The sequence below is a fragment of the Trichosurus vulpecula genome, chromosome 2 (genome assembly GCF_011100635.1).
Source record: "Trichosurus vulpecula isolate mTriVul1 chromosome 2, mTriVul1.pri, whole genome shotgun sequence".
NCBI lineage: Eukaryota > Metazoa > Chordata > Mammalia > Diprotodontia > Phalangeridae > Trichosurus > Trichosurus vulpecula.
Genome location: NC_050574.1, coordinates 202,121,515 through 202,141,477, shown reverse-complemented (window position 1 = coordinate 202,141,477; position 19,963 = coordinate 202,121,515). Strand labels below are relative to the sequence as shown.

The 19,963-nt window shown below is 37.8% G+C and overlaps 1 protein-coding gene across 2 annotated transcripts in view; it reads right to left on the bottom strand.

Moving 5' to 3' along the window:
* ARL6IP6 (ADP ribosylation factor like GTPase 6 interacting protein 6) overlaps nt 1-19,963 on the bottom strand; it is a 51,377-nt gene that overhangs the window by 23,941 nt on the left and 7,473 nt on the right. For both annotated transcript variants that reach the window (XM_036744686.1, XM_036744685.1), the window contains exon 3: nt 13,350-13,482. In XM_036744686.1, coding sequence (XP_036600581.1) covers nt 13,350-13,482 — 133 coding nt within the window. The remainder of the gene's footprint in view (nt 1-13,349; nt 13,483-19,963) is intronic.

Here is a 19,963-nt window from a genome sequence, read left to right as displayed (position 1 = left end):
CACATTTTGACAATTTTATTCCCACAACATTACTTAGATCCCCTCTACCCCCCTTTCTTTCCACCATCAGCAACCTAGTTCAGGACCTTAACACCTTTCACTTAGACTATGACAGCCTCCTAATTGGCCTCCAAGCTTCTGTATTGGTAATTAAGGTGGGACTTTTTTTATTGTTTTCTTTTAGAAAGCTAAAGTAATCAAATGCTTTGATTAAGCCTTACTAGCCTACTTAAGCCTACTTAATCAAAGCCCCAGTTCCACACCCTTTTGCTAATTAGGTGCTAAACCCCAGGCTCCCACCCTTTTGCTGATTAGGTGAGAATCCTTTGGGCCCTGACACAGGTATATAAGATCCAAGATTGGCCTTTGACTTTTGGGGCCTTCAGTCACTAGAAGAGTGGCCTGTGACTATGGGCAAGCCGTTAAGAGCTCCCCGGAACCCAGATGCTGTTTTCCTGGTAACTATGAATCACGATTTGGTTTGTTTAAATATATGTTGTGTTTGTAATTTTTTTTTATTTGCTCTGAAGTTCAGGTTGCTGGCTTTTCCTCCTGAACTAAGTGAGTGTGTGTATACATACATACATACATACATACACATATGTTGGATTAAAGTAAGATTGTTAAGCCCTTAACCTGTGCTGGCAGCTCTTGTTGCTGGTCTTGTTGGGTCTTATACCTCAACAACTGCTGCTAGCCACATTGTTGCTAGAGCTTCAAGTCCCCTCCTTTCCAATGCATCTTCTACCCACCTGCCAAAGTGATATTCTTAAAAAGAATTGGTTGGAACATACTTAATAAACCTCAGTTGCTCTTTTTTACCCTTAGGATCAAATACAAACTCCTCTGCTTGGAATTTAAAGCCCTTTATAACCTGCCTCCAACCCAAATTTCTTACTTTATTATTACTTCCTTTCAAACGGTCTATGGACCAGTCAAACCAATCTTGCAGTTTGTCTCTCCTGACATTCCATCTCCCATTTCACATCACGTATACTATCTCCCATGCTTGAAAGCACCATCTCCTTGCCTGCAGACCTTGGAATATCTATTTTCATTCAAAACTTAGCTCAGAAGCTACCTTCTATGAGAGACTATTCCTGATGCCCCCAACGGCTAACACTTCTACCCTTAAGATACCTAGTGTGTGTATATGTTGTCTCCACAGGTAGAATATAAAATGCTTGAGGAAAGAAACTGCTTTGTTTTTGTTTCTGTATCCTCGCAGTATCTGGCATGTAGTAAGCTATCATAAATGCTTACTGATTGAATGTATGTGTCCTAATCCCAAGACTATAAACTGCTTGAGAGCAGAGTAAAGCCATGTTGGTTCCCCTCCCCTCCGCCAAGTCTTTCCTTCTCTAGTTAAATGTCTGCCAATGTCTTTTAAATAAGCAATTCTAGAATCTTCCCAGGAATCAAAGTGAAACTCATTGGCCTATAGTTTGTAGCCCGTTCTTTTCCTTTTCTTAAAAAATCAAAACATTTGTTCTTCTCCAGTCTTCTTGTATTTCACCCTTTTCCACTGGTATTTTGAATATCACTCAAAAGCAAAAAAAAAAAAAAGTTTTATCAAGCATGTCTGCTACCTGAAGGCAGCTAAAGTGTTCTCTTACCATCTCTTACTATCTCCTTGCCTTGGGTATCAACTCCCTTTTCATACACTTCTGTTCTGTCAATTCTGGTGTAATTTCCATTCTCCTTTGCAAAGGAAACAGAAAACAACTGCTTCTGGCAAGTGGACAGAGCGCTGGACCTGGAGTCAGGAAGACTTATCTTCCCTAGTTCAAATTTGGCCCAAGAAACACTTTCTAGCTGTGTGACCCTGGGCAAGTCATTCAACCCTGTATGCTTCAGTTTCTCATCTCTAAGAGCTGGAGAAGGAAATGGGGAACCATTCCAGTATCTTTGCCAAGAAAACCCCAAATGGAGTCACAAAGAGTCAGACATGACTGAAACAACTGAACAATCCAACCTAAGCAAAGATCCTTTTGTTTCTTTGATCCTTTTTCTCCCAATACAGGAAAAAAAACAAAACCACCCAAACCACAAAAACACCAAACAGCTTTTTTGTTGCCTTTAGCTTCTCTAGCCAACCTCAGCTCATTCTGAACTTCAGTGTTCTTTTGTCAGAGCATGCTAACAACTCCTGCTTTTTTGGATTTACTTGACGCTTGCAACATTTTTTTACATCCCTCCTAGTTTTCTTTTGTGTATATCTTTATCACTTTTTAAATGTTTCTTGTAAGCGACAGTAGGGTTTTGATTTCTTATTCAATCTGCCACTCTTAATCTTGTTGAACTGTTTAATCCATTCACATTTAAAGTTATGAGTTAATTTTTATATTTCCTCCATTTGTCTCTAAAATATTTTTTTTCAAGTTATGATTTCCCTCCTCCCCCCTCTGCTGTAAACACAGAACGGTTTCTTCGGTTACTTTAGCATAATTTTTTTGATGGGTCTAGTCCCCTTGGCTCTCTTCCCCCTCATCCTTGAAACCCTCCTCCTGTGTGTTACTTGTGAACTCGTTTCTGAATTTTAAAATTTAACCACTATTATGTCCTTTCCTTTGGGGTTTTGCTTATTAGGTCCTTTTTATTACCTGATTTTATCTGGTTATTTAATCTTTGACCTCATTTTTTTCTGCCAAATAGATTTCTCTTTCTTTTTCTCTCCTTCAACTAGCATTATTTACTAGTTCTTAAAATTTCATGTTTTGTGCTCCTTTCCAGAGGGGATTTCTCTCATGCTCTTCATTATTCAACCTGTCTATTCTTAAGGCCCTTTCCTCTGGTTCATGAGCCTATCTTGTCTCTATTTCTGCCACTGCCCTGAAGAGCCTGCCCTACAGAGTCCCCTTTTCCATTGTACCTCACTCCCAGATAATGCCAGTTCTTTCAGATGACAGAGAGACCACTGCTCCATGGTAGGACCCCTCCCTCCCATCACATCCCTGATTATGCAGGCAACTACTGATCTATCCTCTCCCTGTACATTACCTTCTTTTCTCCATTTGCCTCAAAATCTCCTCCTTGGATGCATGTCCTTCCACTCCCACAACTGCCAGCAGACTCCAGAAGTTCCAATTCTCCCCCTCCCAAGTGTAAGTGTTCTCTTTAAGCACAAAATCCGCCAGACCACACCTAGCACAAGTCTCCACTTCCCATTACAAAACATCTCCCTTCACCCACAGTAGCATCAGTGAAACCATCTCCCACCAAAGCAAGGTATCTGGCCTTCTCCCATTTTATCAGTACTTCCTCCATCTTCCTCACCCATTGGCCTAAAGGATCTTCTCTTCCTGAGACACTACGTAAGTCATCTTTCCCTTATTGCTAGTCCTTCATTTGACCTAGGCATGTTACATACTCCCTTCTATCCTCTGGGTTTTCTCCCTGTCCCCCACATACACTTTCATTTTGTAATGCAGCCTCACCAGAAATAAATAACGAAACAAAAAACCCAACAATTCAACTGTAAATAAGATCTCACCAGGTTCAGTCCATAATGACTCAAGCCCATCTCTTCACCTCTAGGCCTCTGCCTTCATTACTTTTTCCTTGTGTACATTTAGAAAAAGGCCCTTACTTGTCTCTCTGTTATTATTCTGTTGTTTTTGTCTTTGGCTGATATATATGTTCATCCCTCTTGCATTTTGGGTTTTCTGGGGTATTTGAGAAGAACATAATCTCAACAGGTCTGGTTTTCTTTCTAAGAATGTTTCAAACACTTCTCTGTTATTAAACATCCATCTGTTTTCATTTATGGTTATGCTCAGATTTGCAGGATAGATCATACTAGGTTGCATCTTGAGCTCCACTGCTCTTCAGAACACATTCCGTTCTCTCCTGCACTTTTTGTTGGGCTCAGAAGTCTTGTGTTATTTCAATTTCCTTTGTATTTGGAAGTCTTTCTCCTAAACGCTAGTTGAACTTGTTTCTGAATTTTAAAATTTAACCACTATTATGTCTTGGAGTTTGCAGCCTTGAGCTTCTTTCTTGAGAGGCAATCTAGGAATTCTTTCAATTGGTGTTTCATTTTCTGGGTTCAGAAGTTCTCTTCTATTATTTCCTGCATTGTGGTGTTCATGTTTTTTTTAATGCTGTGTGTTCCTCTGGGAGAACTATGATCTAGATCTAGAGGTTATCCTCCAGACACAGATTATCTTTTAAATCAATTATGTTTCATTTGGACAGTGGACACATTTCCTTTTAATGTTATTTTTAAAAATTTTCCTCTTCTATACTGTCCTTCACTTTGGTGTATTTGCATTCCTAATCTATTGCTCTCTCTTGTGTTTCTTTGTTGAAACTTACCACCACAGATTCAAGTTTTTCTATTCTACTCATTGTTCTTGCTATGGCAAGAAGAAGGTGGTATGCAAGGTATTATCAGGCCAGGTCTGAACACCCAAAATCAATTGGAGTAGAGAGCTAAGCAGGTGAATAGTGAATTGCCCAGCACAGGATTTGAGATCTAGCCTCCAGGGAAACTACCATCAGAGGGGAGAGAGTCTGAAAGTGAGCATTAGAGGAAAATAAAGAAAAAAATAAGATGGAAATTACCAAACATCTCAGAAAGAAGAAACTTAAAGACCTTGAATGTAAGTGGGTAAATCAACAAGGAAAACCATAACAGTAGAAGCTAAGCTGGAAATGTTGTTAATATGACCTCCAGAACCAGTAAATTAGCATAGACTTAGACAAACAAATACTGCGTCCTGTCCCATTCTCTGTTCCTCAGTTCTTTGGCCCAGCGCTGGCTATTTAGAGAGCTTTCCCCCGGTACCACAGGGTTGGTTTCTGTATTTTGGGAAGACAGTAGTAGCGTGTGGGATTCAGTTGTTTCCAGTCCAGACATTGTCGTCTCCCTTTCCCCATTCCTCCATTCTCCTACAGAGATTTTTTATAGCACAGAACGCTGCCACTGAGGTGCTGACTGGGTGTCAGAGCTCCACCAACCCTCTGCAGGCTGTCATAATGGCAGCAAACATATAACCTAGAGCCAGGATCTCCCGTGGCCCTGGAAAGGAGGAGGGGAGACTAAGGTGTGGCACTGGGTTTTGCTGTAAGCCCATGTGTTGGCTCCTTGAGTTGGCTAGTGCAGCATCCATGCTGGTAGTGGGTGGTGCAGAAGGGGATACTGAGTGTGCTTGAGGTAGGCATCAGTTTGAGATGAATGAAAAGTCCAAAGAGACAAGAGTCTCTGGGTAATTAATAACAAATTTATTAATTAGACTAGCAAATAATCAATAGAGTGATGGTCAGTGGTCTCTCTTGGTAACCAAAGATAAACCATGGAGATCATTGCTGCTTAAATACCTTTGGAAAAGCAGGTGTCCCTGACAGGTGGAGATCCACCCTGATTGGTGAATTAGGAGGTGGATTAAGAGGCCTTCAGTAATTCCTGCTGTGAAGTGGTTTGATAAGACTTTGCTACCTCCAACTACCTAGGAAAAAGAATCCATCTCCAACTGGACCACTTAAGCTGAACAATGGGGATTTCAAAGGGTGTGAGCCTAATTCGTTACGGCTAGAATTCACCTAGATCAGACTTCCTCTATTTCTCTATCACAAATTCTAGAATGGAGTGGTCATTACCTCCAGGACTCTAATCATTTGCATGCCAGCTATTAGTTCCTCCCTATCAGGGAGAATCATTTTTTGAGTAGAATTTCCCTTTGTTGGTTCCTCTACCATTTGAAAGAGGAAATCACTAAAGCAAATCAAGAAATTATTGGTGGCTCTCTTTTTGACAGAGAGAGCATTCCAGCAGATGTCTGAGAAACTGAAATCTCCCATCATTACAACATGCCTTTGTACCAGACTTGTGAGTTGTTTAACAAATTCTTCATCTATTTCCTCTTTTGGGACAAGTATTCTGTAGTGTATTGCAATTATAAAAATCATCTTTGTTTCTCTCTCCTTTGTGCCCTTCACCCAAATGTTGTACTATTTCTTCACTCCAGTTCCTGGATTTCTTTACTTGAGTATATCTTCTTAATTACCCTCCACTTACCCAACTTGGGCTATGGCCCAGTCCTGGGTTTCATTCCACCATATCTCAGTAATTCATATGAAGTTAAATTTGCCTCCTTATATTAGGATTTCTAGCTCCCATTGCTTGCTGCCTAAATTTTGGGCGTATTTGTATAGATGTTTAAAGATACAGGTTTTACTTACTAGTTCTTTTCTTGGATTTTGTTTTCTGTGAATTTCTTTTTCTTTCTACAGGATCTCATTTGGGGGATCTATATTGACAATCTTTTCCCTCCATTTTGCTCTGTTTGGCTTTTAAAGCCGTTTGTCATCTGGTTCCTATCTTTTCTTCTTTTTTCTATTTTATTTTCTTTTATTCTTAATTTAAAAACACCAAATAAAATGAGCATTTATATATAGAATGTGGGATTGTTATAGCTGTCTTTGTATTCCCAGGGCCTAGGATAAAAAAGACGGTTAGTAATATCTGCTTAACTGAAGTAGCGTGTTGTTACTCTCATTACCTAAAAAGATGGCAAAGCTGATGAAAAGCAACCCTAACTAGGGTGGTACCTAACCCCATATATTGTTTCTTTTCATTTACAATAAGGAAATGTAGGTAATGTATTTAAGTTCAGGAGCATTTTGGGCACTGTTCTTAAAAAACACATAGTATGGAAGGAAAAGTTAAGAGTTCTTAAATGATCAAAGAAAGGCTGTATCTGATATTGAGAATTATTGCCCTATGTTAAACTGATGACATCTGTGCTTGTAAAAGTACTTGAAATATTTCTCAAGTAACTCTCTATAGATTATTTTCTTACATTATTTGTTTTTTACTGGACTCATCATAAGTCCCAAGTGAACCCCTCATGTCCTATTTTAGTCAAAAGGAACAGTTCCTTTCCACTTCATCCTTTCAGGAAAACGTCATCAGGTAAACTTTATCCTTACTCTCCACAGTTTGTTTGGTTGTATTTGCATAGAAATGGGGAACATGCCCACTTTTTAACAAGCCATGTCCCCTCTAAGGGCCTAAAGCTGCACAAAGAACGGAAATTTCAAAAAGTCCCACTTTACTTGCTGAAGTCAGGTTAGGAAAGGGAAAAAGAAAAGGAAAAGTCATTAAATATCTCCCTCTAGTGGCCATAAAATGATACAGAGCAGATTTTGTAGGGGCTAGAAAGACAATTTTTTTTCCTTGTTTGGAAGAATTGAACAGTTTGAATAAGGCTGCAGCTTTGGAATCCTAAAGATTGTCCTCAGAGAAGTAGCTTTTACAGAATAGAAGAAGGTAAATATACAAAAGGAAATGGGTGTATGCAATTATATAGTTCTATTTAAGCTTCTCAGTACCTCTGTACATTACATTTTGGTGCTTGGACTGATTTTAGAATAGATGTCCCAGATGATTTAGGGAAGAAAAGTCTCCTAAGCCTTCCTAATATAGCCTTAAACAATACCATGGTAATGCTGGGGCTCCCAAAGATAGTCAACATCAGGGTGGGGTTTGCTTAAAAGTAACTGCTATACAATAAACAACTGATTTATTCACTTGCTTCTATCTTCTACTTAAAAATATTTCCACCCAGTTGTGAACTGATCCAACCATTCTAGAGAGCAATTTGGAACTATGCCCAAAGGACTATAAAACTGTGCATACCCTTTGATCCAGCAATACCACTTCTAGGACTACATCCCAAAGAGATCATACAAATGGGAAAAGGACCCACATGTACAAAAATATTTAGAGCAGCTTTTTTTGTGGTGGCAAAGAACTAGAAATAGAGGGGATGCCCATCAGTTGAGGAATGGCTGAACAAGTTGTGGTATATATGAATATAATGGAACACTAGTGTGCTATAAGAAATGATGAGCAAGCTGACTTCAGAAAAACCTGCTAAGAACTACATGAACTGATGCTGAGTGAAGTGAGCAGACCTAGGAGAACATTGTATTCAGTAACAGCCATGTTATATTATGACTAACATAGACTTTTCTATTCTTAGCAATGCAAGGATCTAAGACAACTCCAAAAGACTCATGATGGAAAAGGCTGTCCACATCCAGAAAAAGAACCATGGAGTCTGAATGCAGATCGGAGCATATTATTTGCTCTCTTTTTCGTCTTCTTTTTTTGTTTCTTCTTTCTTGTGGTTTCTCTCATTGGTTCTAAGTCTTATGTATAAATGACTAATATGACAATAGGTTTAATATGAATGTACATGTTGAACCTATTATCAGTTTACATGCCATCTTGGGTGGGGGGGGAGAGGAAAGATGGGACAAAGCATGGAACTGAAAATCTTATCAAAGTGAATTTTGAAAACTAAAAATAAATTACAGGGTGTTCCTACAGTCTGGACACATAGGAAATGTGGAGAGTTATTGCATCTAGTTCATGTGAATCTTGCAAAGTCCATCAACCTTTGCATCACAAGTGATGGAAATCATATTAAAGATATTATTTGTTAATATTCCAATTAAATAAAATGTTGAAAATTTCATTTCATTTCATTCCTTGAAAATATGAATTTTTGCCTATGTGTCCAGACTTTAGGAACACCCTGTATTTCCACCCTTCTTGAGATAAATTCCATTTCAGTAACTTAAATTTTAAAATGTAAGACTAATTTATTTCAGGACAGATGAAAGATTCTGAAAAGTTAAATTATAAGTACATAGTGGTGGATAATTCTAATGAAGGGAGAAGACATCTAAAGAAACCAAAGAGCCTACCAACCTCTCTGATTAGTTGAGATGTAAAAAGGACATGTATAAAGATGGAAGGGGAAGCAAGTAACCAGCACACAAGAATGAATGGAAACCAGTGAGAGCCAGGACGACTAACAGCCAAAATAACTAGAGACTTTCCAAAAAGGTTGAAGACAACCAAGAAGATGAAGGAAGTTTTTAAACGGTATCATATTAACAAGAATGAACCTTCAATTTAAGAAATGATAAAACAAAAGTATAATATTAGAAACAGAAAACTAATAAAGATGAGAGGTTTGTAAGAAAGTAGCTAGTCACTCTGTTACTAGAAATACTAACTATTATTATCACACTTGAGGCTTAGACATTATATGTTAGAGTCCTGGAAGAATTTGTAAATAGAGTGCTCTTAGTATTCACAGAAAAACTGAACAATGCAAAAAGAATGCCAGAACTGTAAAAGTCCTACTTTTCATCAAAAAGAGGTGAGATTCCTAATAAAGCCTTAGATAGGATTACAAAATAGATGGCTAATGAGAAGGCTTGACCAACTCCAAGTACCAGCCCCCCATAGTAATCAACAATTTCATTGTGGTGCTTTGATATTTTTAACAATTATCGTTTGATTGTAATCTACAAAACAACAGGTCTAAGCTTCAATGTTAAATCATGTTCTTTGGGATTCATATTGACTGACCCTCCACTTTGGCTCTGCCTAGGGTATGGAAAAGAGAATGGTTGGCTCTACATCTTTCCAACTCATTTTTACATATGCCTTCTGTTATCTTGCCCTGATAACACCAGAGTCCTTGATGGCTATGGGGAAAGGGAAGTACACAACTTGGTCCAGGCTTCTTAGCAACTGTATCTCTCCCTTGCTGACGACACTTGGATTTATTCTATTTCAACTTGATGTTTGGTATTTGTTGGGAATTAATCCAAACTTTCATGTTTTACTGAAGTGAAACTAAAGTTCTAAGAGATTAAATGACTTGCCTGGGTTACACATTTAATGTTTCAGACCTGGGACTCAAACGCAGATCTCTCCTGACTACACATTTCACACTCTTCCCACTGTACCATACTATATCTGAATCTGTAGCCTTTATGATTACTACAAATTTAAATTGACAATATTTTTCTTCCTTAGTCAAATCAACAAGAATTTAGTAATAAACCAATCAGCAAACCTACTATGTGTCAGGCACCATGATGGACATTAGGTATACAAAGAATGAAACAATCTCTACTCTCAAGGAATTTACATCCTCTATTAGGGGAAGAGATGAGTATGAGTGTGTGTGTGGTCAATGTTGTTGTTGTTTGTCCTTCGTTCTTGAAGAGGACCAACACATCAGGAAGGTGATGCCATGACTTGCAAGTGAACTGTATTTAAGTGAGGGAAGGCTGTGTTAAAGTCTCCCAGAGTCATCTGGATCCAGTGGCAAGATATAGACCAGGACGACTGGAGATGGCCCCCATATGTATGAGAGAGTGAGAGAGAGAGAGAGAGAGAGAGAGAGAATGAATATTCAGAATAATTATAAAGAGAACAAATACTAAATAAGTATAAGGTAGATAAATACAAGTCAGTCAGAAGGGGAGAACACTAGCAGATTGAAGGAACAGGAAAAACTTCACGTACAAGACAAGGCCTGAATTTCATCTTGAAGGAAGACAGGGACTCTATAAGGCCTACTTAAGAAATAAGAGCATCCCAGGTATGAGGGGCTCCTAGAACAAAGGCACAGAGATGAGAGATGGAGTTACCTTATGTGAGGAACATAGAGAAGGCCAATTTGTCTGGATTATAAAATAGAGAAGGAAAGATAACACAATGAGGCTACAGAGATACGTTGAGAACTGATTGTGAAGTCATTAAAAACCAAACTAAGGAGTTTATATTTCATTATAGAGGCAATAAAAAGCCAATGGGGGAGGGGAGTGATGAGGTCAGATCCATCCTTATTAAGAAAAATCACTTTGGCGGCCGTATGGAGGATGGCTTAGAGTGGGGAGAGACTTGAGGAAGAGTTTAAGTGAGAGGTCATAAACGCTTGAACTCAGGTGGTGGTGAGGCAAGTAGATACGGCAATGAGCCTTTATTAAGAGCTCAGGCACTGTGCTAAAGCACTGAAGATATAAAACAAAAACAAAACAAAAATATAGACAGCCTCTTTCCTCAAAGAGCATACTTTCTAATAGAGGAAGACAACACATAGAGAAGACCTAAAAAGGAGTTTGGAGTGAGTAGAAGATACCCACAAAAGGGCAAAATGGCAAAGTCTGCAGAGCCAGAAAAATGAATGAAGTATGGCTGCCCTGGGCATATCCCCCAAATGGAGACTGACAGAAAGAATTCACCAATGGGAGAAAAGGGCTGGCATGGTGGAACGATGTTCCAGGGTGGGAAGGCAGCTGAGTTAGGGTGATGAAGTCCAGGAGAGTCAGCAGCCCAGTGAAGAGGAGAGTGACGCATGGCCAGCCTAAGGTAATCCCTAAATAGAAGCCTTAAAACTCTCCAACAGGAAAAATGGGCTGGTATGGTAGTAGAAATGAGAGATTCAAAGATGTTATGTAGACAGAAACAGTCAGATTGAGTTGGATGTTTTGGGTAAGGGAGAATGAAGACTTAAGATAACACTAATGTTATAAACTGGGAAACTGGAAGAATGGTACTATTTTCTATATAAATAGGAAAGTTTGGAAGGTGGGGAGAAATAAATTCTCTTTTTGGACATGTTAAGTCTAAGATGTCCAGTTTAAAATTTCCAAAAGGCCACTGGTGATATGAGAGGAGATAGCACTGTTGTAAAAACCCAGAGAGTAGACAGAATCCAGAAGGATAAGATGGTCGACAATATCAAATGCAAGAGAGAAGTCAAAAAGAATGAAAACTGAGAAAAGACCATTTACATGCAACTGAGACAGAAAAGTAGTTTCAGTTGAGTGATGAAGTGAGAACCCAGACTGCAAAGAGTTGAAGAGAGGAAAGGAAGGAGGGGTAACAAGTCTAGACAGTTTTTTCTACAAGTCTGGCTAAGGAAGGAAAGCTACTGGTAAATGACTAAAGGAATTATGGTATATAGAAATAATGGGACAGAAAAAAAAAAGACAGCTTCAGAGGAATATGGGAAGACATTTGTAAACTAAAACAAATCAAAGTGAGAATTTGGAGAACAATTTATACGACAGCAACACTGTAGAAAACAACAATTTTGAAAGACTTTAAGAACTCAATTAATTCAACGATAAACCATGAGACCAGAAGAATAAAAATGAAACATGCCACTCATTTTCTGCCATAGAAGTTATTAACTTAAAATGGAGAGATAATGGGAAAATTGTTTTGCAAGACTATGTATTCACAATAAAGGTATTGATTTTCATTTGGGGGTTGTTTAGAGAGGAAGGGGCAAAGGATAGTGGAACAGATTATAAATGCATGTAAAAATAAATAAGTTTATTTTTTAAAAATAAAGGGAGGAAAGACATAGAGAAAGGGAGGGAACAAGCATTTACTAAGTACCTACTATGTGTCAGGTACTATGCTAAGCTCTTTAAAAAAATCATCTCATTTATGATTCTCACAACAACTGTGGGAGGTAGGTGTTATTATTCTCATTTTAAAATTGAAGAAACTGAGGCGGACAGAAGTTAAATGACTTGCTCAGGGTCACACAGCTAAAAAGTATCTGGATTTGTACTTTGGTCTTCTTGACTCCAAGCCCAGCTCTCTATCCACTGCATCACCTAAGTGCCTCTAGTATCTATAGGACAATAGCTTCTTAAGATGAGTAAGATTTAGGAAGTTTGAAGGCAGTAGAAAAGAAACTAGTACGTAAGGAGAAGCTGAAGGGAAAAGTTGATGATAAAGAGGGCAAATTTCTGAAGACAGAAGGTGAAGGACAGACATAGAGTTCCTATTTCTGAAATAAACAGGTAATATTCAACTCAGTCATTGAGTACTTTCCCCTATCCCACAAAATAACAACCAAACAACACATTAGGACAGGGGTGGGCAATCTGTGGCCTGCAGGCCACACGTAGCCCTCGAGATCCTTATGTGTGGCCCTTCGATTGGACATTTTCTCACAGAACATTTTCTCATTTCATTTTCATGAACACACCCTATGGGGTAGGCTAGGCAGATGATATTGATGATAATGACAACAGCACAAACTATCACATTATAATTCAACACCCCAGTAACATAGATATACTTTAAATAGTATTTATATCATAAGCAATCAGGTATCCATACTTGCAAATTTACAAAACAGATTTTTTCATGCCACTTATGGCATGAATTCCAAATCCTTAACAATAATTAGGGATGTGTGTATGTGTATGAAAATAGTAAAGATTCTGCCTCTAGTCAATTCTTTGGCTTTGTTATGAAGATAACCTGCTAAGTCATGCAGCAGAGCCAAACAATTAACTAGACACAGTCTATGTTATATTCAAGTTCATTTTTTACAGGCAAAACTAAAGCATATGAACTAAATAACTTGCTTCACATACGTTTTATGGATGGACAATTTGGACCTGCGAATCACTTCAAAAATAATGCAGGCTTCTGTTTACTCCTATTTAATTTCCTTCCCAGACAGAAAAGGACAAAAAAAGCAACATCTAAAGACAAAAATACTTACTTGAACTTTGCTGGTGAAAGAGGAGTAGGAGGGAACATTCCAGGTTCAAAAGAATCAAAATAAGTCACTGTCCAAGAAAAACTGCAACATGAGAATCCTGCTGTTAAGGATATAACAAACAAAGTCCAGAATCCTTAATAAGAGAGAAAGGGAGAGAGAAGAAAAAAGTCTTAGAAGTTTTAAAACTCTTGAGCCCAATTTTACTCAAATCAGTATCTAAATTACAACTTTGCTTTCTTCTGACCTACATGTCAGTATAAAGTTTAACTGAAGCCACGAATGAGTAATAGAGAAATGTTACTACTATAGAGACATAAGTTAATCAAAAGTAGCAGAAATTAGTAAAATTATACTTGAAATTTCTTTGTTAAACAAAAAAGCATAAAAATCAAAGTTATAACTTCATACTATCAAGATGTATTGACTCTTCCTAACTTCCTCTATCATCCCTATACTTGGTACTTTACACTTTCTTTGGTGCCATTACTCCTTATAATGGCACTTTTTGGAGGGTGGGGTCCTTTCTACCACACTAAGTGGATACAGTTAACAACTGGTATAGAAACGCCCTCCCCTGATAAAGCCTGGCAACTCTCCTACAATTTACAGAATAGCTCATGCTGACAACGGCACTGAAAGGTTTGCTGGGCACTTCAAATTTAGGATCTCATTTGATTCTCACAACTCTCACCTTTCCAATCCTCTTATCTCAACAGATAAGTCCTTGGGAGCTGGCTCAATAAGTGAGGTTCAGAATCATTGTCCAGGTTCATTAAGAAAATGTCAGAACAGATTCAAACCCACATTTTCCTAACTCCAAGTCCAAGAAAGTCACATCTGCACTCTAGAGTGCACTTTCTATAACTAACACATTTAAGGATTTTTCCCTTTTCACCTTCAAATCTTTATCCTAATAGGAGAGAGAGTAGCTAAAAGCAATCCCAAGCTTATGTAATCTTGCTCTATATTTGAAAATAGGCAGTCACCAACCTATATAGTTTCCAATTTATCAGTTGTTTCAAAACCAGTTGTTTCACAAGACCTTTTGGATATTCATTTGTAATTCAAAATGTTTCCCCAAAGAAACAATGTCAAGAATCTATTATTAATATAGCTGAACTATAATACTAATTATCTGAGTTCTGGGAACGGAAAGGGGATGGATGCAGTGCAATGGGGAAGAAGAAAATAATTTCTATTTCCCTTCATCAGTATTCGAGCTGACCCTTAGCTTATTAATGTTTACCTTTTTTAACTACCTCCTCAAGCCCCTCCCTCAGTGCTCAGCTCCCTCTTTCCCTTACGTTCCCCAACAGAGCAACCCTACTCAGGCTTGCTCTGTATCTTAGTGTTGCAAAATGATCTCCCCTCTACCGAATCAAAACATCCATTTCATCATTCATCTCAGCTAGATAGGAATAAATTATTGGTCTGAATGACTGGCAATGCTTAATCCTTCTTCAGCTAGCTACATTCTAAAAGACTATTTCTTCCTAGCATAATTCTGGAATATGGGTGGGTAGTTGGTACCAACTACCTGCATTTGGCACCTGCATTTTTTTTTTTTTTGCCATTTTCAATACCACAGAATTCCTTCTCTCATACACATACACGCACACACACACTATCCAAGTTCTTTTGAACAATGATTGTAAAGGATATAGGATTGAGGCATAAGGGGAGAACATCAGCACTACCACATTTGGAACAGTAGTTTGAACGTATGGGTTCTTTGTAAACTTGGGACTACTTGTATTCAATAGAGAAGCAAGTGATCTAGTGAACTGATTTTGATTCCAAATCAAAGTCAGAAAGACCTGGGTCGACAGTCAATAAGCATTTATTAAGCATCTACTAAGAGCAGGCACAGTGATGAGCGTTGGGAATGCAAAGAAAGGCAAAAACAATCCCAGTTGTCAAAGAGCTCACAATTTAATAGAGGAATACGACACAAAAGAAAGCTGAAGAGGAAGTACATGACTTAATCCTCCAGAGTTAGGTTTCATGAGGCGTGAATACCAAAGCTGATTGGATCTTTAAAGATGAGATTTCCCAAAAAGGAATTTACTAGAGGCACAGTGAGGTCAAAAAATAAATCCAAAATAAGCACAGCTGGTGGGAAATGAGATGTCTAGGTTCTACTTCTGACAAACTGGCTGTGATGCAGGGTTTTGGTACACAGAAAATTCTCTTAATACTAGAAGTTGCAAAGAAGCCACAGATCAATTATCTATGCTGACGATCTCAAATTTATTTATTCAATGCTAATCTCTCTACTGGTGATCCCCAGTCTCAAACATCTAACTACCTGACTTCTCAAACTGTCTAGTAGACATCTTATACTCACCATGTCCAAAACTGAACTTATCTTTCCCCCTAAACCCACCCCACTCCCAAACTTCTCTATTACTATTGAGGTGGCAATAACTTCTCATACTTGGCACCACCTACCCACCCAAATTCCAGAATTATGCTAGGAATATGGTCTTTTAGAATGTAGCTAGCTGAAGGAGGATTAAACATTGCCAGCCCCTCAGGTTAGCAATCTCGATTCCTATCATTTGCTACTCTACCCCTCCTCCCATCCAACCTGTAGCAAGCCTTGTAGACTTCACCTAACATCAGCCTTCCCTGTTTTCTCCCTAGATACTGCTACCACCCAGGTGTAAACCTTCATTTTCCACTTGGACTACTGAAATAGCCTGCTGGTGTGGCTGCCTGCCTTAAGTCTCTCCCCATTCCAGCTCATCCTCCATTCTGCTACCAGTGATTTTCCTAAAGAGCAAATCTGACCATATCCCCCAACCTCCCCCCACCCTTCCCACTGCAACTCAATAAACTCTCATGAGCTCCCTATCCCCTATAGGATAAACTACAAGAAGCCGTGTTGTCCCAAAGCCCTTCAAAACATACCTTCCACATTTTCAGACATTACCACCCTGTACTTCTTACACTCTTCCATCCAATGTTACTGGCCTCCTTCCTGTTCCTCAAACAAGTTACTCCACCTCTCCTCCCTGGGTATTTTCTCTGGGGCTCTACCTCCTCATACCTGCCTCTTCTTCCAAATCCAGCTTAAATAAAACCTTGTATAGGAAGTCATTCCCCATCTGTTATTTCTCATTTAATCTGCAAACAGATTGTTGGCAGTCCTTTCCCTCATCTCCCCCATTAGATTGTGAGCTCCTTAAAGGCTGGAACTATCTTTTGCTTTCTTTGTACCCCAGAGCCTAGCAGTGTCTGGCACAAAGCAGTCACTTAAGAGGGGTAATTTTCTCATTGGAAAATCACAGTGAAATCACATATCTAGTCCCATCTCCTATATTTAATCTAAATCTGGTTTCTGAAAGCTACTTCTGCACAAGAATAATTACATATTAAAGAATTATGACTTAAACATTTAACAAATATGCTCATAACTATATTCAAATATTTCTGGATTAACTTCTTAAGTGTCCACAAATGTTCTTATTCATCTATATAAAGTATATCCATATTTCTTTTTATGTAGTTGTAGTCAATGTAGTCTCTATTAATCAACAAGTACTTATCCTGTATATAGTGTTTGCACACAGTGTTTCACAAGTTGTTTCCTCCATTAGCAGTTAGCTCCTTGAGGGCAGGGACTGTCTTGAGTTTTTCTTTGAATTCCCAGTTATTTAACAGTACCAAGTACTCAGGAAGCTCTTTGATTACCGACTTAATTAAGCATCTACTTCCAAGGTACTATGCGAAGTGTTGAAGATAAAAATAAATGAAACAGATTTGGTTCATTTCTTCTCACAACTGTAATTTCACATGGGTATCTACAAAAACATCTTTATATTGCTCATCCTTGAATATAATCACAATTTGTTCAGCCATTCCTCAATTATTTAACATTGGAACATTGGCTATTTCTAGTTTTTGTAATAATAATGTCACTATAGCTCTTTTTGTGGTGGCAAAGAATTGGAAATTAAGGGGATAACTTTCAATTGGGGAATGGGTGAACAAGTTGTGGCATATGATTACCATGGAATACTACTGTGCTATAAGAAATGATGAGCAGGATGCTTTCAGAAAAACCTACTTACATGAACTGATACAAAATGTAGTGAGCAGAACCAGAACATTATACATACAAAGTAACAGCAATATTATATGGTTATCAACTCTGAATGACTTAGCTATTCTCAGCAATACAAAGATCTAAGGCAATTCAGAAGGACTTATGAAAAGTGCTATCCCACCTCCAGAGAAAAAACTTACGGAGTCCGAATTCAGATAAAAACATACTATTTTTTACTTTATTTTTTCATGGCTTTTAAAAAAATCTCTTTTCTTTCACAACATGACTAATATGGGAATGTTTCCATGATTGCACATGTACAATCTATATCAAATTGTTTACCATGTTAGGGAAGAGGGTGAGGGAGAATTTGGAACTCAAAAAGTCTTTTTCAGAGAATACTAAAAATCATTTTTGTATGTAATTGGAAAAATGAAATTTTAAAATGTTGCAATAAACTTTAACTTTTTGATAATACTCTGAACATATTTCCAATAATGGAATATTGGACCAGAGGGTATAATTATGCTGCTGACCTGCCCCATCAAAATTATCATCTTAAAATTGATCCAAATTTTTTATGGGAAGCTAAGTGGCTAGAGTGCCAGGCCTGGAAGAAGGAAGCCATCTTCCCGGGTTCAAATCCGCCCTTAGATACTTACTAGCTGTGTGACCCTGAGTAAGTCACTTAACCCTCTTTTCCTCAGTATCCTCATCTATCTGTAAAATGAGCTGGAGAAATGGCAAACCACTCTAGTATCTTTTGCCAAGAAAACCCCAACTGGAGTTAGGAAGAGTAAAACATAACTGAACATTTTAAAAAATTATAAATTTGTTCCCTTTTATAAATTGTCAATTCATATCCTTTTATAAACAGTTTCTTTAGGAACTGGATTTTGCTCTACTGTTTTTACCAGTCCCTTGTAATTTTGATGTTTTTGTTATTTTTGAAATAGTCCCATTTTTAATGTTGTTACTATATAGAAATGTTATAAAACCCAGCATCTTGAACCTACTTCATTCCCATTATTTGATAGATTACCCTCCCTTTCATAATTGTTATTCTTCTAATTTAAAAAAAAATAATTTTCAACATTACCAGGTAGCTGAATTTCAATGCTATCAGGTAGCTGAAATTTAATGTATTAGAGGGAAGTGACTTCAAGCTTATTTTTTCTATCACCAACAAATTTTTCCAACTGCATTTCCGAAATGAATCCTTTATGCAATTTTAATTTTCCATAGGTTTATGAAATTAATTTTTAATATATATTTGGCTTGAATTAGTGTGGCACAGTAGGTTAAATCCTAATTCTGCTTCTACCTTCTTGTGTAACTGTGGGATTTACTTAACATCTGAGTCTCAGATCCTTATCTATAAAATGAAGGGTTTGGGCTCCACAACTTCTAAGGTCACTTCTTGTTTTAAAACTATTATCATACAATGCCAATAACCTGTACCATTCTTTTCAAATTTTTTTTCACCCAGTACTTTTAATAAAAACCTTTTATTATTTTTCTATCTTCATCAATTTTCCTTTCCTCTCTGCCAATCACAAAAAAAGGGTGAATTTAGGAAGGAAAAAAAAAACTAACAAACCCCATCTGCCAGTAAAAAATAGTAAAGAGCCAATACCTTTTCCCTGTTGTCCAGCTAATGGATATAAAAACATTCTGTTGGGCTGTCACTTCCGCTTTAGGGTTGCTAATTCTATTGCCTCCCCTACCTTTGTCCCAGGCCACATTTCCCTTCCTAAAACTAGGAATGTGTCCACTTAGCTCTATCAGATCTCTACTTCCAATCAGTCCATTGACATTGTCAGGAATCTGTCTGTACTTGCCCCACTGGTGTATGGTCCATTTGTCTGTGATACAAACGTAGAAGTGATTTTATATGGATTCATTTTACCTGGTTCCTACAATATCCAGTATCTCAAGTATTTCTGCCCTTCTACTTTATAAAAGAAAAACCAGGATTTAATTTTCTACAACTCCAAATAAATTAGTATTTCAATTTGACTCAATTTAATTTCTTGAAGTGAAAACATACATATGCTCCTGTTCCATATCCTAACTCTACAGAACTTTCCAAAATGGAACTAGATGTAGACTAGATTTTATTATTAGGAATCTCTACCATAACCCAGTTAAACTGAGAGCCTAGCAGAAAAAGCCATTCATGAGTCACTGGACACAAGTTACTAAGTCCAATGTCACCAAGTCTAGCTTCTTCTTTGAAATGTATCTTGAATTTGCACTTTACTCTTAGCTCCTGCTGCTACCACTCTAAAACAGAAACATGTCCTCTTATACTTGGACTATCTTAATAGCTTTCCAGTCACTCCCATAAAATCCTGAAACAGTTTCAATTCCCAGCTGAAGAATCTAAAGTAGCTCCCTTTAGCACAGTCCAATTTTTTCTATCTTGTTGTTTTTAATATCTTCTATAATGTAGATCAATTCTACCTATCAAACTCCATTTACAACACTTTCTTGCCAGGTCATCCTCCTTGATATTTCTCATAGATGTCCTTCCTGCTTTGAATAATGGCTAAGTATTGAA